Source organism: Elephas maximus, chromosome X (assembly GCF_024166365.1).
Source record: "Elephas maximus indicus isolate mEleMax1 chromosome X, mEleMax1 primary haplotype, whole genome shotgun sequence".
Taxonomy (NCBI): Eukaryota; Metazoa; Chordata; class Mammalia; order Proboscidea; family Elephantidae; genus Elephas; species Elephas maximus.
Window position 1 is genome coordinate 56,733,563 of NC_064846.1, and position 21,856 is coordinate 56,755,418.

The 21,856-nt window shown below is 42.1% G+C and overlaps 1 protein-coding gene across 1 annotated transcript in view; it reads left to right on the top strand.

The window, feature by feature from the left end:
- Window positions 1-21,856, top strand: part of BTK (Bruton tyrosine kinase) — a 35,822-nt gene that overhangs the window by 5,022 nt on the left and 8,944 nt on the right. Inside the window, exons 2-11 of the mRNA XM_049872650.1 lie at window positions 6,181-6,351; window positions 6,865-6,963; window positions 9,285-9,353; window positions 10,955-11,036; window positions 17,542-17,670; window positions 17,985-18,052; window positions 20,219-20,406; window positions 20,787-20,849; window positions 21,405-21,459; window positions 21,746-21,825. Of these exons, the coding sequence (XP_049728607.1) occupies window positions 6,211-6,351; window positions 6,865-6,963; window positions 9,285-9,353; window positions 10,955-11,036; window positions 17,542-17,670; window positions 17,985-18,052; window positions 20,219-20,406; window positions 20,787-20,849; window positions 21,405-21,459; window positions 21,746-21,825 (974 nt within the window). The 5' untranslated portion in view covers window positions 6,181-6,210. The remainder of the gene's footprint in view (window positions 1-6,180; window positions 6,352-6,864; window positions 6,964-9,284; window positions 9,354-10,954; window positions 11,037-17,541; window positions 17,671-17,984; window positions 18,053-20,218; window positions 20,407-20,786; window positions 20,850-21,404; window positions 21,460-21,745; window positions 21,826-21,856) is intronic.

Sequence of the window (21,856 nt, forward strand, 5' to 3'; positions counted from 1 at the left end):
AAGAATTATATTCAAAATAAGCAATAACAACCACAGGGACAGAGAAGAATGAATGCCCAACTTAACCTCTGTGCTTTCATTCCATCAACAATGAAACATCCTTGAAAGAACACAACAAGTGACTCTTAGAAACAACCACATAAAGTCCCTGAATGGTGCAAAGAGTTAAGCACTTGGCTGTTAACCGAAAGTTGCAGGTTTGAGTCTACCCAGAGGTGCCTGGGAAAAAAAGGCCTGGTGATCTGCTTTCGACAAATCAGCCATTGAAAACCATAAGAAACAGCAAGTGACTGTAAGAATCCGCCAGTTAGGCAGGATCTCCCTGTGGAGGAATTAAAGAAAGAAACTGTAAGAAAACCTGGTGGAACTGAGAAGAGAGTCCTCATGTGGGAAAAAATACAGTGGACCGTTAACAGTGACAGGTCCTCTTTACCAGCCTGGAGGAATATTGCAGAGGCAAGTGCCCTAGAACCCTGAATTCTCTCTTATCCCCTGTATTTACCACCATTTTCTCTCTTGGTGAATGTTTCTAGAAGATGCAGAGGGGGCAGTCCCAACTGCTCTTTGGATGATAAACCAAAAAGCTCGTTGCGACCTCATGTGTTACACAGAGGACTGTTCCATAGGGTTTTCTTAGCTGTAATCTTTGCAGAGGCAGGTGGCCAGACCTTTCTTCCAAGGAGGCACCGGGTGGGTTTGAACCACCAACCTTTCAGTTAGCAGCCAATCGCAAACCGCTTTTGCCAACCAGGCTCATTTCTTTGATCATAGCCTTTGAGAATGATACAGGTGCTGAGGTAGGTGGCATCACACCTCATCAAAAGCAATCAATCAATCAATTAAAAAACAATCCTCTAAGAGGCAATGAGGTATCACAGAAACAGCAGAGGCTATGCAGTCACATATGAATGATGTCCGGCAAGTCATTTAATCTCTCCAAGTCTCAGTTTCTTCATCTGTTCCTTGTGAGAAATAAATGAGATAATGCATGTAAAACATCGGACAGGTAGGCTGCACTATGAAAAATGGTAGTTCCCTTCCATTCCCCTAAGGAGAGGAAGAGAATGGCCAGAAACTCACTAGCCAATTAAGTAGCACTTTGAAGAAGAAATAAAGAGAAAACACTGCCTCTTGGCTATTCTGGCTAGGTATCATTTTTTTTTTAATTATGCTTTAGATGAAGGTTTACAGAACAAACTAGCTTCTCATTAAACAATTAGTACACATATTGTTTTGTGACATTGGTTGCCAGCCCCATGACTTGTGAACACTCTCCCCTTCTTGACTTTGGGTTCCCAATCACCAGCTTTCCTGTCCCCCTCCCGCCTTTTCGTCCTTGCCCTTGGGCTTGTGTGCCCATTTAGTCTCGTATACACGATTGAACTATGAAGCGTGCCCCTCAGATGTGTTATTGTTGGCCCTAGAGACCTGTCTAATCTTTGGCTGAAGGGTGAACCTCGGGAGTGACTTCAGTACTGAGTTAAAAGTGTGTCTAGGGGCCATACTTTTGGGGTTTCTCCAGTCTCTGTCAGACCAGCAAGTCTGGTCTTTTTTTGTGAGTTAGAATTTTGTACTAACTAGCATCTTATGAACTTATCCCAATCATAGGCAGGCTGTGGTTTTCTGAATTTTGCTCTGATGTTACCCTTAATAGTGTTTTATCTTAACATGAGCAAATGTAGCAGCCAAACAGGATTGAGTTTACTGATTCTGCATGTGTTTTTTATATTAATTCCTTGGCATAGCACAGTTTGTATGATGGAGAACTCTTACTAGTAAGCATCCACTATCTGAATTTGACTGCTTAATAGGGATCTGGTAAGCTGCAAAAAGTGATCATGTGAAAATTCTTGCATTTGGAGGGGGTTTTTTGTGACATTTTTCAATTAAGTTTATTATTATTATTGGAATAGGTAATACATTTACATGGTTCAAAAATACAAAGCATGATTTGATTACTGTTCCACTACCTAGTTTTTCTTAATTTAGTTTTTAGTTGTTGTTGTTGAAAAAGTACACAGCAGAATATGCACCAATTCAACAATTTCTACATGGAAAGTTCAGTGACATTGATTACATTCTTCAGGTTGTGCAACCATTTTGAAAATCTCACATGGGCACACATTTTTCCCACAAAATGTTGGTGGTAGACTGGCACAGTGTTTAGTGGGCTCCATCTGTCTCAAGGATCTTTGGAGGGTGGTGACTTTCATTTTGTTATATTGGTTTTCCAAATAAGATACACAAAAGAAAAAATGAAACCCACCAGGGCTCCCTAAATATCACACAGGAAGCCATAGATATGCTTACAAGGATTATCTAGCTGTACAAAAGCCAAAAGAGACAAAAGTTTGACCTAATCATACTCCCTGGATGCACTGCCTCATTCCTAAGCCTTCTACCTTAGTGAATTTTTGCCAAAGAACGTTTCTTTCATTTTTCACCGTTACACAAGCCTCCCCTGGAGGGTAGCATATACTTTTAGTGGGACAAGTACGCTCCCGAGAAACCTGAGAACCCAATAATGTTTGTGGGTGCATTCTGTTCCAAGAAGCATAAAAGGGTTAAACAAGCACAATGCTCAAGGCAGGCATTCTTTACTAGTTACGCTAAACTATTTTTTTATTTTAAGACGACTTTAGGGGATATTTTTGGTTTAAAGTTTAAAGATTATCTCAGGGCACTGGTTTCAGGGGTTCATCCAGCCTCCATGGCTCCAGAAAGCCTGGAGTCTATGAGAATTTGAAAATCTGTTCTACATTTTCCCCCTTTTGGCATTTGCAGTTTAATATAGAAAACATTATAACACTGGAACTCCATTTTAAATGAAGAGCTCTGTGTCTTTCTATTATTTTTCTCCCTATACTTCTGTTTCCACTCCCTACCCCAGTGAGGTGAAAGGTCAGCCCCATCTGTGAATCTCTTGTGGTTGAATTGACTCTAGGCTGCTGAAATTGTTTAAAAGAAAATTGGGGACTTCCAGAACATGTACTCAAAGAAGCTGCAGCTACTCTCTAACTCAGAGCTGACCACTGCACACTAACTCTGGGGGAGACATAAAGAAAGATCCCTCTCCTTTCACATTATTGATGGGTCAGTGGTGACCAAGGAAGAACTACTGCATTCTCAGGCTGTGTATATCTGGACTGGGTCACAAGGAATAGAGGGGAAAAAGTCAAAGAAGAGGGTACCAGGCCATGGAAATCCCAGTAATCATTCAGCTCAATGATCTAGAGGGGGAGGCCATTTCATCCCTTGCTCAGAGGGGCGATGGCTAGTAATAGGCTTACTTACTTCCTCATACTTAGACCAGCACTAAACCTTACCCCAACCCAGACACTTGAAACAGAGGAAGGCTTCCTCTTGTACAAACTGGATTTCTTCTAAAAAAGAAAAAAGAGCAAAGGCAGCTTCCAGCAGAACATGTCTTATAGAAAATAAGAGCAGAGGCCAAGACTGAAGCAGATGCTGGGTCTGAGCAGGGAGTGCATCCAAGAACATGCACCACAACGTATGGTAAAATGCTGTGTGTACTTCACTCTGCTAAAAGAAGCACAGCTGGACGTGGTTTGTTGGGATCCTTCTGATTTTATTTACTGATCATGCCACGAAGTTTCTCTAGGGTTTATTTTGTCTTCTGTAATTTGAGGTTTTGATTGTGAAGAGGTGCTTAACTGGAATTTGTCATGGAACTAAATGTGATATTAGTACAGAGATCTCAATGAGTTGGAAATTCCTGAGAACAGACTGTTAATTACTTGGTTACCACTTACCCAGTTGCCTTCAAGTGGATTCCAACTCATGATGACCCCATGTGTGTCAGAATAGAACTGTACTCTACAGGGTTGTCAGTTGCTAATTTTTCAGCAGTAGATTGCCAGGCCTTTCTTCCAAGACTCCTCTAGGTGTACTCAAACCTGTAACCTTTTGATTAGCAGCCAAGCATGTTAACTATTTGTGCCACTCAGGTACTCCCTGGTTACCACTACTTCTGTGTAAATGAATAATTTTAATTCTAAAAGGAACCTCTTTGGGATTTCAGCTGAACCTGAGTGCTAGAAAGGGCTCTGATTGGTTGTAAACTCTATCAGCTTGTTACTTCAATGACAGCATTTAAACCAGAGTCAGGGAAGAGAGGTGTGTGGCAGGGTGTGAGGAAAGGTTTCCTCCTTTGCCTGATTTTTCTCAAAAGATCGTTTACACAACATTGAACTTAATCCACCACCAGAGGATAGAGGAGGCAAAGTGGCAACATGATCATTCTGAACGTCCTTGGTGTTCCTTTAATCTATTTCTGTCTCCCCACCTTCTACACCACAGGAAAGAGCAAAATGATGGTGGGGATAGCCTCAGGCTTCAAAAATAACCACTCCTTTGCTTGCCTAGTGTGAGCAATAATCTGTGCTGGACAAGCAGAAAAAAACTGCTGACCATTTACTCTGCTGGTTTTATTTACTCTGCATCCATGGGGCTCCCAAAAGCATAAGGAGTTTGGTTTCAAAAAATAAATCCAATGCCCACAGGAAAATAACCCCAACTGCTAACAAAACATGGTGGTGGTAGTGGGGAGGGGGAAGACTGGTAATTTGTAGTGCTCCATTTTTGTGGCAGAATCTATCTTTTCATTGTATGTGTGAATAAAAAAACAATGGTGGTGTGGGATCCTGAACTGGATCCTGGAAGAGAAAATGGACAATAGTGGGGAAATTGTCACCAGCTTAGGGACTGTAGTTTAGTTCCTGGTATTGTACAAATGTTGATTTTCTGCTTTTGAGCATTGTACTTACGGTATGTAAGATGTTACATTAGAGGAAACTAGATGGAGGGTATATGGGAAATCTATAAGCTCGACTGCTAACCAAAAGGTCAGCAGTTCGAATCCACCAGGTGCTCCTTGGAAACCCTATGGGGCAGTTCTACTCTGTCCTGGAGGGTCGGGTCGCTATGAGTCGGAATCGACTTGACGGCATCGGGTTTTGGTTTTTGGCACTGTTTTTACAACTTTTCTGTCATTTAAAAAATATTTAAAAATTAAAATTGCAAGAGGAAAAAAACCAGCGGTGATTTTTCTGTGACTTTCCTAGCCTTTTTGTATTTCAGTTATCTAAACTGAAGCTTTCTGGAGTATTGTAAGTTTGGAGAGGCTAAACAAGTTACTTACTCTTCCTTAATGATCAGATCCAACATCCACAGCAGTAGGAGTCATACCACCTCTGCATGATGCTGTCTAAACAAACTAATCTAAGCAAAAAGAATGAAAAAAAAAGCCAAAAAACCAAAACCAAACTGCCCCCCCGCTGCCCCAATTTTTTTTTTTTTTTGCAAGTTTAAAACAAAGCTTCCAACTTTTGTAGCTCAGTGGGTGAGGGGCAAAATCAGTTGGGTGGCAGTTAGCCTGTGTCCATTACTGCAGGTGCAGCCCATATATCCTTATGAGACCCCTCAGTTACAGACCCCAATGGGACACTGTTTGAAAAATTTAATTTACTGTCTAGGAAACTGGGAACTGAAAGTCCAACATCTGCCTCAGTGGAGTTCTGACACCTGCATTAAGCATTATCCCTTCTGGGGATATCAGGGTCAACAGCTGCATGGAGGCTTTCGCTGTTCACAGATTATACTTGCAAGCACCATAACAGGCTGGTTAACGTACAGCTGGAGTCTCTGAGTGGTGCAAATAGTTAACAAGCTTGGCTGCTAACCAGAAGGTTGGAAGTTCGAGTGCACCCAGAGGTGCCTTGAAATAAAGACCTGGTGATTACTTTCTGAAAGTTCACAGCTATTGAAAACCCTGTGGAGCACAGTTCTACTCTGACACATGTGGGGCTATCATGAGTCAGAGTCAGCTTGACGCAACTAGTAATGTAAAGCTGCCTGTGGGCATTACCAAGCACACAGGAACATGCCACTTGGCATCCAGAGCATTGCATTGCCTGATATAAGATCCCAGTTTCCATGAACTCACAATGTAGGACCAATCACCCTGATTCAATGTGCATCCATTATACCTGAAAACTGACAGAGACGGAGCTGTGGAAAGAGGATGCCAAAGTAGGCAGAAGGTTTTTTGTTAGCATTGTACATTTCTGTTTCGTTTGAAGTCAGGTGGCTAGGCTGAGGTGGAACCAGGAGGGATGAGGATTAATGTGCTGGGTCCTCAAGAACTCTCTTTATCAACAGCACACAAGTGAGCTCCAGAAAAAAGAAGCTATGGCTTCAGTGATCCTGGAGAGCATCTTTCTGAAGCGATCCCAGCAGAAAAAGAAAACATCACCTTTAAACTTCAAGAAGCGCCTCTTTCTTTTGACTGGCCAGAAACTTTCCTACTATGAGTATGACTTTGAACGTGGGGTAAGTTTCTCTGCTGTGAAACCCTAGTTTCATGGATTGGTCTTAGATCTTCCTTCGCGAGGAGGTAGTAGAAGGGAGGTGGAATGAACCTAAGTACATTCAAACTCAGCAAAATAATTCCTAACCTAGAACTAGCTACCGCCATGCTGGGACAAAAATTCAAATTTGCTAAGAAGCCATGGGGAAAACCTTAACATAGAATCTTGCAGTTGGTGGGCACTCATTAAATGACTGTTGAGAATGAAATCTAAGAGTTAGAAATTGCTTCCTTATTTCTTGTGGTAAAGACATGCGCAGTCATCCACTCTCCTTTAGTATTTGCCCTCCATCCGGTACTCACAAAAAGTTAGATTACTAGATCTGGAGGTTTTTTTTTTTTCTCTCTCTCTCTTCAAAATGACAGGTCCTGATACAGCGTGTGGGTGTTACCTCATTATGTTGACTGATTAGATAATAAAATCGAATCATCTGATTGCTTAATCTCTCTCCATTTTCTTCCTCATTCTTTCTCAGAGAAGAGGCAGTAAGAAGGGTTCAATAGATGTTGAGAAGATCACCTGCGTTGAAACAGTGGTTCCTGAAAAAAATCCTCCCCCTGAAAGACAGATTCCGGTAAGGAGAGACCACTGTCCCCGAGAAAGAGAGGAGAGAGAGACTGACTTTAAGAAACTTGGAACATTTAATTTCTCTGTAAAGAAGCTGGAGATGTTGTTCAATGTGGAACACAGTAAAACACCCTGATAAACTTCTTCACGCCACCATGTGTTGGTTATACTGAGTCTCAGCGTTTTTCCCCCAGATGTAGAATATCTATCTCACTTAACCTGAAAACCTTACAACACCAACTTTAAAATGATGTCATATCAAGTTTTCCAACTGGCCAGAGATGGTTAGTTTTACTCACTCAGTTACCAGGATCAAGTTTAGAGACTTGAGTGTGTCTGAATGCTAGAATCTTAGGGATCTGAGTAATATGAGATTCTTTGATATCCCATTGTTTATTCTCCTTTCATTTCCCAGAGCCCCTCCAAGGCACAACAGCCCCTGACTTCTGAGTTGATTTTTTAAAAATAGCATATATTGTTTTTCCTGATGACAAGAGTGTTGTTGTTGGGTCCTGTTGAGCCAATTTTGACTCACAGCGACCCCATATGACAGAGTAGAACTACCCCACAGGGTTTTCTAGGCTGTAATCTTTAACTGAGCAGACTGCCACATGGTACTCCCACAGAGCGGCTAGTGGGTTCAAACCACCAATCTTTCAGTTAGCAGCTGAACACTTAATCATTGTGCCACTAGGACTCCTTGATGACAAGATAATGCGTATTTATTTATTTATTTAATGCGCATTTATTATAGAAGGTCTGGAAAATACTGAATTTGAAAAGCACATATAAGAAAATAAAAATCATTCATAATCCCATCACCCAGCTAAAACAACTATTAACATGTTGGTGCCTAGACTTACAGGTGCTTTTGTCTACTAACAATCGTACACACACAAACTCAATTCACACACACTTATATATAAAACCAAAAAAACCAAACCCCTTGCCATCGAGTCGATTCCTACCCATAGCGACCCTGCAGGACAGAGTAGAACTGCCCCATAGAGTTTTCAAGGCGCGCCTGGCGGATTCAAACTGCCGACCTTTTGGTTAGCAGCCGTAGCACTTAACCACTACGCCACCAGGGTTTTCACACTAATGTATATGGTGTATATATTTAAACCCCAGAATCTTGCTACACATCTTGCTTTGTAACCTAATTTTTCAGTTTAACAATATACGATAAACTTTTTCCCATGCCAACACTTTTTAATAACATGATCTCAATGACTGAATAGTATTGTTTATTATGGATGTATCATAAATTGTTTACCTAATTTTCTATTACTACACATTTAGGTTGTTTCTAATTATTCGATAAACCATGTTGAAAGGAATATCCTTGTATATATCTTTGTGTAGTTTCCTCATTCTTTTCCTAGAAGTAAAATTTTGTTCTTCTGTTTATGAAATCTGTGCACCTTGGCTATTTTTATCTTTTTTATTTTCTAGAAGTGGAATTTGAATTTTATACGTTCCTACTAGCTATGTGTGAAAGTATCTTTTTCTCTATATTCTCTCCAACACTATATATTATAATGTTCTTAAATATTAGTCAGTTCGACAGTCAAGAAAAATGGTATGTCATTGCTGACTGATTTTGTATTTTTTTATTACTAGTACAGTTGAAAAATTGTATATCTACTGCTCATTTATGTTTTTTCACTTGTGAATTGCCTTCTAATTTTTGCCCATTCTTCTATTCACCATATTCCTAGTCATTTTTAAGAGGTTCTGATATGTTAAGAATTCAATCTAACTGTAATGTCTGTAGAAAATATTTTTCCAGGTTTTCATTTGTCTTTGATTTTTTTTTTTTGGCCATACTGGGTTTTAAAGTCCATGCCATTAAATTAGTTCACCTTTTTCTTAATGGAAACCCCAGTGGCGTAGTGGTTAAGAGCTACAGCTGCTCACCAAAAGGTCAGCAGTTCAAAAGTCCACCAGGCGCTTCTTGGAAACCCTATGGGGCAGTTCTACTCTGTCCTACAAAGTCACTATGAGTCAGAATCAACTCGATGACAACGGGTTTTTTTCTTAATAGTTCTAACCTTCAGCATTATATAAAGATTATATAGCCATTTATATTTTTTCTCAGTCTTTCATAGTTTCATTTTTGATATTAAGTTCTTGAATCCATCTGGAATTTACTTTGGTGTATGGTGTGAAATAGCTACCTAGTCCTTCCCACACACCCTGAGAAATTTAGTGGTTAGCTATTTGTCCCAGAGAGCCTTCCGGTGCCATTGCAAAGGACTCCAAGTACCAAAAGTAACCCAGAAAAGAGCAATCAACCAATACCCACACTTTCTTCTTTCGTTACAGAGAAGGGGTGAAGAGTCCGGCGAAATGGAGCAGATTTCAATCATTGAAAGGTTCCCTTACCCCTTCCAGGTGAGTAATTTTCTCTCACCAACTCTCCAAGGGAGCCTGTAATGCAGTTGTTAGAGATAGGGCATGGGGCAGAGGCCAGGATACTAGATCCCAGTAGACAGAGGTGAGGTGGATAGGAAGTTAAACCAAGAAATGAGACTGACATGGGCTGAGAATGTTTTTCTGTTTTCACAATCTAATATAGTGTCTTTTAGTCTCTACACCTCAAAGAGGATCCATGACAGCTTTAATTCTATTATGGTATGTCTTGTCTATGGTAACTGTATTGAGAAAGATGCTGTTTGTTGAGTGAGCATTTCACTTCCGTCTAGTTCTGCCTATCTGTCTAATGGTGGTTATGTGGGTTGAAAAGACAGAAAAAGGGAGGGAAGGAGCACTATTAGGAAGTTTCATATGGGGAAGGTTTATTAGGCTTACACATGAGCCTAAATTCTCTTCTAGTCTGAATTAGTTGAAAAGCTACATAGGCATCTGTTTGGTAGACATAGTGTAAGTCAGAAAGGAGAATGAGGGCTTCAAATTCAATCTTCAATTAGGCTCGCTTATGTCCTGTGAACTCTATAAGGCCACATGTCGTGAACAAAGCAGCCTCTGTAACAGTGAAAGCCAGAAAAGGAAGTGGAAAGTCTCAGGGGAGGGGGCTTTCTGTCATGGATTTATGAGCACAGCAAGACTAACAAGCAAAAAGAAAAATGTAAAAGGATCTTGTTCATGCCCCTGCCTGCATGAAAGTTTGCAAAGTCTGCGAAGGAGGGATGTTTTAGGCATAATTTTAACTACCGTCGTCTTTCAACAAGATGATGTTGTTTGGTTGGGCTATTGGATAACGCTAAACAGCAGATAATTCAAAATTAATTTATATTTGACTTTAGAATCCACTATGTGATGGCAATGGGTTTTTTGGATGTGATATGTATGAACTCTGTGAGGTTTGAAACCATATCTTATATATTTCATGCACAACACCTAGCACGATGCCTTGTACATGGCAGGTGTTCAGAAACTACTGACTGATTGGTTTGATGATAGTGCTTAATATGTACTTGATTCTTTTTGAAGTAGGTTTTTGGTTCCAAGTTTGTTTTATTTTTGGCTAATACTGGTGAGGGGAAAGCATAGGCAATGGGGGAAAATTAGCTACGAATTAAATTTTTGCTCCATATTAGCCAGTTGAATAATCTATATGTAATAATCAAGATTTAAGTTACATAGATCATTACTTCAATTCTTTTCTATAGCGACTGAAGGTTTAATAATATCATAAAATATTCTTTGTTGGAGAAACAAAAATCTTGTCTCCACCAAGGGCTGAGAGCAATGTTATGAACTGAGTTTATACACAAATTAAAACACACGTCAAGAGGACCTAGGAGTACTGTATTAAAAAAGTTAAGAGATTCTAAGTCCTAGATCCCTGGATATGAATTGTTCAGGAATTCCTTAGGCAGTTCATGTGTCCCCAGCTCCACTGCTGACTGAAGACCCTGCCTTTCTTTGTTTTCCACAATGAATGTACAAAGCTATAGCTTTGTAGTTCCCTCAAAGTCTTTCTTCTTTTTCCTGAATCCTAACTGTTGATGTCTGTGTGTCCATTGCCCCAGGTTGTGTATGATGAAGGGCCTCTCTATGTCTTCTCCCCAACTGAAGACCTGAGGAAGCGGTGGATTCACCAGCTGAAAAACGGTGAGAGCTACTTGGAAAATAAACTGGTTTCCAAAGGAAGAAGGAAGGAAGAAGAAAGAAAGAAAGAAAAAAGAGGAAAGGAGGGAAGGAGGGAGGGAGAAAGGAATGTGGGGGAGAGAGAGAGGAACACAGGGAGGATGAAAGAAAGGAGGGGAGAAACAGAAGAAAGAAAGAGGGGAGAGAAAGAGGAGGAAGGAAGGGAAAGAAGGAAGGAGGGAGGGAGAAAGAAAGATAGCATTTTGCCCTGATACTGGTAATACAATTGGGCTTAGTATTTTTCGTCATAAAGATCAGGCACTAGACTAAGAGTTGTAGTCCAGTTTTACCACTATGTCTCTAGTACAATTTTGTAAGTGTAGGCACTTCCATTTCTCCATGTATAAAAAGGCCCCCATTCTTCACTCCGATTATAAGGTGTCGTGGAGTTCAATGGTTAAGCAATAGTTGGAATTCTAAGAATGAAATGATGACACATGAGAGTGCTTGAAGTCAGAGTCAGAGAACCTGGTTTCAAGTCCTCTTTTACCACTTACAAGCTGGGTGACTTCTGACAAGTAAGCCAACAAGCTTCTTTGGGGCTTCGTTTCTTCTTCTGAAACAGGGGAATAATAATGTTGTTGGCACAATGGTAAAGTGCCCAGCTCCTAACTGAAAGGTTGGTGGTTCGAACCCACCAGCTGCTCTGCTGGAGAAAAGAACTGGTGATCTACTCCTGTAAAGATTCCAGCCTACAAAACCCTACGGGGCAGTTCTACTTTGTTATAGAGGGTTGCTCCGAGTTGGAATTGACTTGCCGGCACACAACTATAACAAAAACTGGCCCTATTCCAGAGTCGTCCTAAGGATCAAATGAAGCAATGTATATGAAAGCATGTGGAAAACTGTAGAGTACCATACAGGAAAGCACTGTACCTCTCTTCATTGGGGATAAATATTTGCCAAGGAGCTATTTCGCGTTCATTGCTTTTTGAGGATCTAAAATTGAATATAGTTTCAGCGTTTCCCATAGACTGTACCAGTGTGTGTTCAGATAAACATGACTGTAAATGCTTGCAACACAGGATGCATGCACACATATTTGTGTGTATATATAGCCATATGTCAAGTGACTGAGAGATTAACTGGTTGAGTTGACATCAGGAAAGGCTGCCTAGAAAAACAGGAAGGATGGCAGGCTGATAACAGCATGGTTGGGTTATTGCATGACAGCTCTTTGTCTTAATAAACATTTAGATTCTGATACTTGGTGGCTGACTATACCAGCTTTGTTCACTCCCTTAAATGCAAGTCTGACTGGTCGAAAAAATAGTCACCAAGTCTTTCTAACTGAAAGAAAGGAGAAAAGACGAGAAGGGTCATTTATTGAATTCCAACTGTGTGCCAGACACTGAAGATAGGTACCTTGTATTTATTAGCACATTTAATTCTTATAGCAACCTTGGGCTAAAAACAATACTAATATTAATAACTAACGCTTAAGGAGTACTTCCTATGTGCCAAGTTCTGTGCCAAGTGTCTCAAATGTATTAGTTCATTTAATCCTCATGCTAAACTTACAAAGTATGTATTATTACCCTACTTACAGATAAGGGACCGGGGCTCAAAGAGGTTAATTAACTTGCTCAAAGGTACGCCACTAGTGAGTAGTGGAGCCCAGAGTCTTACCATATCCCTGGGTCATCTGAATGACTCCAAAGCCCAGTTGTACTACATAATTTTATGCTGCTTGGTTTTCAAGTCCAGAAATTCTACCTGTAGTTGTTTGCACAATATTTTAAGATAAGGCCTGGCTGAGTATTACAAACAGGTGATATATTACACCACAAAGTTCTCGGGATGTTTTGACATAAGGGGCTTGAATACAAAAAGAGCAAAATAGCCCTGGGAAGTACAAAAAGAGAAATCATTTTAATAGTGCTTGTTATGATCAGGCTCTTTTCTAAGTTCTTTTTTTAATTTAATTTTTTGTTGTTGTTGAGAATGTACACAGCCAGACATACACCAATTCATCAATTTCTACATGTACAATTCAGTGATACTGATTACATTCTTCAAGGTGTGCAACCATTCTTACCCTTCTTTTCCCAGCTTTTCTAAGTTCTTTACACATATTCACTCATTTATTCTTCATATTGACCACATGAGGCAGTTATTTTTATCATCCCCATTTTACAGATTGGAAAATAAAAACAGGTACAGAGAGGTTAAGTTACTTTCCCAAGGGCGGGCACCCAGTAAGTGGCAGGATCAGGCTTTGCACCCAGGCTCCCAAGGCCATCCTCTGAATCAATGGGCTATTTCCAAGCCAGAGAAATATTCGCAAAAGACTGAGACGAAAGCTTCAGAGGGCATATCTATTTGTACTTCTTTGGTTCTCTCCACAGTGCCTTGCACACAAAGAGGCATCAATAATGGTTGTGTTGATTAATTTTTCTATTTGTTAATGAGCTCCACATTGATGGACACCTAGGATTTGGTTTGGAAGAAGGGGAAAGTGAGGCAATCTAGCCGACGGCTAAACAAGGGGAAAAAGTACAGCGTGTTCGAGATAGTAGCTCCTTTACGTGTCAAATACTAATTTCAAAACCAGTTGGTACTTTAATCCAACAAATATTTATTGAGTACCCAGTATATTCAAGGTGTAAGCAATGACCGAGGGTAAGACTATCCAGACTATAAACTCGGTTTATTTACTCAAGTCTTAACCTTGCTGTGTCGATTATGCACTGCCATTAAAGCTCGTTGGGTAAATAAAATTACAAGAGGCCAAAAATAAAACCAAAACAAACAAAATGCCCCCACCACTTCAGTTGGGTCATTAGTGGGTCGGTAGTGTGGCCAGGTGTGGTTTTGCCTTCTCTTCCCTTATGTTTTACTGTAGGCATTTTTTTTCCCAGTTGTTCCAAGCCCGGGTGTATGTCTTGTTGAACCTGCCTGGGCTGACAACATAAGTCCCAAATTAGGCACTTACCAACAGATACCATGGTTTCTGGGAGACTCAGGTACAAGTCACTGACAATCCCAGGTCAGCCCAAGGTTCTGGCAATGCCAGCGGTGGGATGCCGTAGGATTCATAAATCTCACTCTACCGATAGATTCTCTGTCTCCTGGGTGAAATGCCCCAATGGAACGTTACTAACGTGAAAAGGGAACGTGTCAGAATACTGGTTACCTCTGCAGGAGTATCGACTGTGAAGAGGCATGAGGGGATCTTCTGAGGTGCTGAATCTGAGTGATGGTGGTTAAACAGTTGTTAGATGAATGTGGCTAGCTGTACACCTTAGATCCGTGCACTTTATTATATGTCAGTTATACCTCAATTAACAAAGTAGGGCCTCAGGGGCCTCATATCCGGCCGCCACCTTTGCTTCAACAGCACTTTCCATGCGTAGGTTGCATCCCTGAGGACTTAGCCATGGCCTGTCTCCTTCCATTTCCTTGAACGTGGCAGTGGACATTTTTATGTTACAGTCCCACTTCGTGTACACTTCACTCTTCAATCTTTGTTTAGTTAAAGGCCAATACAGCCTGTCCTAATGGGCACTTCAAGAGCCAGACAAATGACCAATGTCACCAAAATGCGTGAAAGGATGGCATTAGTGGAACTCCAAGACCAATATGGGGAGAAATGTTTCCTTCATGCCTGAAACAGGATTATAGCTATCTTTATTTATTTATTTATTGCGCTTTAAGTGAAAGCTTATAATTCAAGTCAGTTTCTCATACAAAATCTTATACACACATCGTTATGTGACCGTAGTTGTGATGGCACACTCCTCCTCTCCACCCTGTATTTCCTGTGTCCATTCAACCAGCTCCTGTCCCCCTCTGCCCTCTCATCTCGCCTCCAGACAGGAGCTGCCCACATAGTCTCTTGTGGCTACTTGAGCCAAGAAGCTCACTCCTCACCAGTATCATTATCTACCTTACATTCCAGTCTAATCTTTGTCTGAAGAGTTGGCTTCAAGAATGGTTTTAGTTTTGGGCTAACAGAGTCCGGGGGCCATGACCACTGGGGTCCCTCCAGTCTCAGCAGACCATTAAACTGGTTGCTTTACTAGAATTTGCAGTCTGCACCCCACTTTTCTCCAGCTCCAGCAGGAATTCTCTGTTGCGTTCCCTGTCAGGACAGTCATTGGTGGTAGCCGGGAATTATAGCTATCTTGATAAATGTAAATATAAGAGACCAGACCATCAAGTACTTGGAGATGTGCACCAACCATTAGTGCTTCTCAGGCAGGGCTGGCCCTATGCATTGGTGAAGTAAGCAGTCTGCCCTAGACCTCCCACTGGACACCCTGCTTTTGCAATCTTCTCCTAAGTAGCTGGAAATGCCAGTTCTGGATTAGCCGGCAAAAGAAGACGTGTTATCTTCAAGGAATCTCTTAAGAGTCAGACATTATTTAGGAATGTAGGGAGGGTTCTTAATGAGTGTGCTGGGGGTGGGGGTGGGGGTGGGGTAGAGAGGGGAAGGAAGCCTTATTTTCCTTCATTAGCATATTAGCATAACCTAATTTATCAGAGTAGTTAGTTGTCAGTTAAGTATTCTTGGCACGTACACTATTGCCCAGCCTTGCGGAAGGCACGGAGGATCTGACGGTCTTCAAATCTCTGAGGCATGGGGCGGGGGGGAGGGGCGGATAGGTAGAGAAGGGAGGTAGTGAGAGCAATCAGCAATCAGCCCTGGCAGGGAGGAGTAGTTTATCACGGACGTTGTTCAGAATTGCCAGTGCATGGTAAAAATAAAAGGCAGATGGACTTTTAGTCAGTTTTATTTTTGTTTTCAAATTCTCTGCAGACCATGCAGCCCATTTTTACCTGCACCCTACCTGAACAGCTCCCACCACCCTGCTGTTGGTACAATGGTAAAGAAGAAAACAAACCAGTTGCCATTGAATCAATTCTGATTCATGGCATCATGCGTGCAGAGTAGAACTGTGTTCCATAGGGCTTTCAAGGCTGTGACCTTTTGGAAGTACATTGCCAGGCCTTTCTTCTGAGGCACCTCTGGGTGGGTTCACAGCACCAACTTTTTGGATAGTAGTCAAGTGCTTAACTGTTTGCACCATTCAGTGACTCCCCAATAGTGAAGAACCAAAAAAAAAAAAAAAAACAAAAACCCAAACCTGTTGCCATTGAGTTGATTCTGACTCATAGCAACCCTACAGGACAGAGTAGAACTGCCCTATAGGGTTTCCAAGGAGCGCCTGGTGGATTCAAACTGCGATCTTTTGGTTAGCAGCCATAGCTCTTAACCACTGCGCCACCAAAGTTCCCAATGGTGAAGAGGAGTGCTAGAAAAGCGAGGGGTGAGGGTGGGCGGGGGAGAATGGCTAGAAGTCTCAAATCCATGTTTAGAAAAGCATAAAGATAACACTTACAAAAAAAAAAAAAAGAATTTTTGTTCATTTGCCTCTAAAACACACCTGGCCACCAGAAGCTTCTAGGCCTGCTCCAAAGCCATAAGCTAGTACAGTGTAACTAGCACGCTCTTAAGGACTTGAGTTGGTCTCTACAGAGGAAAGCTTTGTTTTGTTTTGAGCAATCCAGGGATTTTTCTTAGTAGTAAATGCTGAAATGTGTGTGTCATAAAATGTGCGTGTTCTTAGAGCAGCCTGGTTGTGCCCCAGTGGTTACTACTGTCAATTGTTTCTTGGAGCACTATCTTGGTTATCTGACAACATGATTCTCGGATGACTTCTCTAATTGACTTTATGTTACAGTTCTTGAAGTGTCATACTATTAAACACAGACACATGAATTCCTTCTATCTGCAAACCATCCCAGTCTTTGCAAAGTATTTTGGCTTCTGGGAAATCTTTTCAGCCTCATAAGCCTGTGAGGGCAATGGAGCCTCTATGTTCATGCTCAGCAATGGGCTCAACCCACTCCAGTGTCCCTAGGAAGACTAAGGCCATGTTTATTCCAGAGGCAGAATCACCTTCAGTTCTACCAGTAGTTTTGCTCTTGAGCTCAGCTCTGTTGACTATTCTATTAACACAGAAAGCTTAATCCAGAAGTTCTCATTAATGCGGATATCCCTGAAAGATCACTCAGGGACCTGGGAACTTGGTATATTAAACACTGGAGTGAGAGTTTGGCTTGGACACATTGTTTGCCTTATCTGGACAATGAACACCATAATCAATACCTGCCCTACCTACAGGAAGATTGTAAATGGCTATGGAAAATACAGATATCACATTTTTGTTCTTGAGTTCTGGAGACATCAGATATCTTTATCTTGCTGGTCAGGAGTTATTCATCATGACAGACCACTGGAGAGAACTGCACAGGAACACTGCAGGGCCAGGATACACGTCAGATAGGCTAGTCATGTGAGCCAACCAGTCCTGTTGTCTTCTTTCCTTCAGGGTGAATGAGGAAGGGGCAGTTGTTTGAAGCTCACCACTAACCCCAGTCAAAGAGGAAAACATGCTAATGATGGATTCTCCCTCGTGTCAGATGTGATCTCTCTTTCTCTCTTTCTTCTCTCCTGCAACAGTAATCCGGTACAACAGTGATCTGGTACAGAAATACCACCCTTGCTTCTGGATTGATGGGCAGTATCTCTGCTGCTCTCAGACAGCCAAAAACGCCATGGGCTGCCAAATTTTGGAGAACAGGAATGGAAGTAAGAGTTCTGATTTCTCCCTCCTCTGATTCTATTTCCATCGCTCTCCAACTGTCTAACCCAACTTGCCAAACATGTACATATGCATGTGGTTTTCCATTTTAGCCCAGGCACAAAGGGGCCTGCAAAAAGGGACAGAAATCCAGCTAGGGCCCTGCTCTCCAAGCTGTGTGCCCTGGCACAGGGCTGTATCCACCCACCCTTTTTCTACCTTACCTAAAGGCACTGTATGGGAGCCAAGTTCCTGACCAAACCTGACCTTGAAACTTGTCCTAAAATGCATTCCATATCATCGCTGGCTTCTTATTTTTCAGGCTTAAAACCTGGGAGCTCCCACCGGAAGACAAAAAAGCCTCTTCCTCCCACTCCCGAGGAGGACCAGGTATATGCGGAAATTGGATGCTGCTACTGCTTAGATGGAAATTTGCAGTCACACCCTGGAAACACACACACATACAAAACCATTGCTGTCAAGTCAATTCTGACTCATAGAGACCCTATAGGACAGAGTAGAAGTGCCCCATAGTGTTTCCAAGGAGCGGCTGGTGGATCCGAACTGCCAACCTTCTGGTTAGCAGCCCAATGGTTAACCACTGCAAAATACACCAGTCTTAGAATTCCTCTGGGAATTGGCAGTGTTAATTGGTATTCTTGCTGGGACAGAGGATTTGTCCTGCTCATTAGGACTTCCTCTTCACTGGAAAGGCAGAGGGCTATTAGGACGCTGTTGGTAACAATTTAATCCAATCACCTGTTTGAAACACTGTCACAAACCCTGGTATTTTCCCCATCATTTTATTATAAAAAATTTGAAGCATATGGTAAAGGTGAAAGAATTTAACAGTGAACGACACCTAAAATCTACCACTAACGTTTTACCTTAAAATTTGATTTTTTTTGGTTACTTTTTGAGGTCTAAGAAGCTCTTTATCATATACTGTAAGTAAGCAACATGGGTATTACTACACTCATTTTACAAATACAGAAACTGAGGTTCCGAGCCACTTACTAGGTCCACTTACTAGTTCAGTGCCAAGCAGGTTTCCTGACCTTGGTTGTACATGGTATTTGCCCAGGAAGCTTCAAAAATACTGATGCCTGGGGCCCACTCCCAGAGATTTTGATGCAATTGGTCTGGGAAACTGCCTGAGTGTCAGGATTTTTAAAAGCTCCGTAGGTCTGACAGAGACTGGAGAAACCCTGTGAATATGGCCCCCAGACACCCTTTTAAATCAGTACCAGAATCACTCCTGAGGTTCACCTTTTAGCCAAAGATTGGACAGGTCTATAGGGCTAATGGAAACCGTGGTGGCATAGTGGCTAAGAGATACGGCTGCTAACCAAAAGGTCGGCAGTTTGAATCTACCAGGTGCTCCTTGGAAACCCTATGGGGTAGTTCTACTCTGTCCTATAGGGTCGCTATGAGTCAGAATTGACTGGATGGCAAAGGGTTTGTTTTTTTTTATTGGCCTAACGGAGCCCTGGTGGTGTAGTGGTTAAAAGCTCAGCTGCTAACCATAAGGTCGACAGTTCAAATCTACCGGCCGCTCTTTGGAAGCCCTATGGGGCAGTTCTACTCTGTTCTATAGGGTCGCTGTGAGTTGGAATTGGCTCAACAGCAGTGGGCTTTTTTTTGGATTTTATAGGGCTAACAATAACACACATGAGGGAAGTGCTTCATAGTTTAATCATGTATACGAGACTAATGGGCACACCAGCCCAAAAGCAAAGACAAGAAGGCAGGAAGGGACAGGAAAACTGGACGAATTGAAACAGGGAACCCGGGGTGGAGAAGGGGAGAGTGTTGACACATAGAGGGGTTGGCAACCAATGTCACAAAACAATTTGTGTATTAACTGTTTAATGAGAAACTAATTTGCTCTGTAAACTTTTACCTAAAGCACACACACACAAAGAAAGAATAATGCTTGATAAATAATTTCAAAAATAATAATAATGACAAAAAGCTCCCTAGGTGATTCCACTGAGGACAGTGGTAGTTCAGGGGTAGAATTCTCCCCTACCATGCTGGAGACCCAGGTTTGATTCCTGGCCAATGAACCTTATAAGTGGCCACCTCCCATCTGTCATCGGAGGCCTGTGTGTTGCTATGAAGCTGAGCAGGTTTCAGCAGGGCTTCCGTACTAAGATGGACTAGAAAGAAAGGGCTGGAGAGCTACTTCCAAAAATCAGCCAGTGAAAACCTTACGGATAACATTGGTCTGATCCCATTGTACATGGGGTCACCATGAGTTGGTGGCTGACTCTACGACAGCTAACAAAAACAACAGGCGATTCTGTCTATCTACCTGTCTATAGGGCAATGTTGGCTCTGCCTCCACAACAGATAATTCTAATGTACACAACCCAGGCTGAGAACCCTCACGTTGGTGTTTCAAAAATGGCTGTTGACTGAATGCTAAATAAACCTTTTGTTGTGCCTGATTTGGGCTAGAATGGTGTCTCTGGTAAGCCAGAGAATTGGGAGGGATGATGGGAATACTCTATAGTTAACCAAATCCCCTTACTTTTTCTCCTAACTACACAGATCTTGAAAAAACCACTACCTCCTGAGCCAACAGCAGCCCCTGTCTCCACAAGTGAGCTGAAAAAGGTTGTAGCCCTTTATGATTATATGCCAATGAATGCAAATGATCTACAGCTGCGCAAGGGTGAAGAGTATTTTATCCTGGAGCAGAGCAACTTACCATGGTGGAGAGCACGGGATAAAAATGGGTAAGTTCATGTCAGCCGTTCCTGAGCCTTGTGCCCCCCATCCATGCCCTTGCAAAATCCTGCAGCATAATTCCCCCACTCAGTATCCTGATCATTATATCCCAAAGTGAATATGCTCTCCCTCCAAGCACCTCCCAGCGTGTAGCTCCACATGTGGCCTCTGCCGCCACTCTGAGCTTCCAGGGTATAGCACACACGTTGTCGTGCGCATAGAATCAATGCCACAGGTGCGTGCATCAGAGACGTGATGTTCTTTGAGAGTGGGCATGATATATATACAGCTCCATCTGAGATTGGTTCTGAGCCCAGGGATATAGGAATCTGTTTCTCCCCAAAGCTGGGGAGATGCTGGATGGTCTACCATGTTGTCTTCTCTGCAGGGAGGAAGGCTACATCCCTAGTAACTACGTCACAGAAGCAGAAGACTCCATAGAAATGTATGAGTGAGTATCCTTATGTTCCCAGCCCACGATCTTCCAGAAGGAACAAAATATATATCTTTTTTATATCATCAACAATTTTTAAATTTTAAGATACATATTAAAATCAATGCCAACTGGGTCAAATGATGCTACCATCCCAAGTTAGTACCAATTTCTTACCCTTACCCTAAACACCCTCTGCTTAAAGAGAGCTGGTGAGGTTACCACCCCCCCCACCCCCCCAGCTCCAGAAGAACCAGAGTTTGACAGCCTGATAGGAAACATTTCAAAGGATAAAAATGTCAAATTTCTATCGTTGTCCTTTTCTCCATAATCATGGAAGTGGATTTTCCTTGAGAGCCCTGGTCCCTTCACCCTCCACTGTCCATTTCCATGAATCTTTGGTGTCAACCTGGGCTGGGAAAGGGATGCAGTGCACTAGGCACATAGGTACTCAATAATAGGGTTTGAGTGAATTGATTGAAACACTGACATGGACCAGCCCTGGAGGTCGCTCTAACCTCTGAACTAATTACTACATGGTCTAGGAGCCACTCAAGCACTTTCCCTTTGCAGGTGGTATTCCAAACACATGACTCGAAGTCAAGCTGAGCAACTGCTAAAGCAAGAAGTAAGTGTGGGACCGTAAGCAACTATGTGAACAAAGAACATTCTCCTTGCACAATAAGCAAGGATCCTGATTTGAGGGCCTGTTGCTGCCCACCACCTCCAGGCAAGGCCACTATCCTACGGGATCCCAATTCCACTTTTCAGTACCAAAAGCAATGAGGCTGGCAGCTCAAGCATGGAACTTGGCAGTAAAATCAGGGGTTCTATTTTCTCTCAGGTTTGGGCAAGTGGGATGCAAGTATGAGTGCCACTTCCTCCTACAGTCAGCTTCTTTTTCATTGTTTCAGGGGAAAGAAGGAGGTTTCATTGTTAGAGACTCCAGCAAAGCTGGAAAATACACTGTGTCTGTGTTTGCTAAATCTACAGGGTAAGTGCCACTGCTCCAAAGCCCTGGCGAG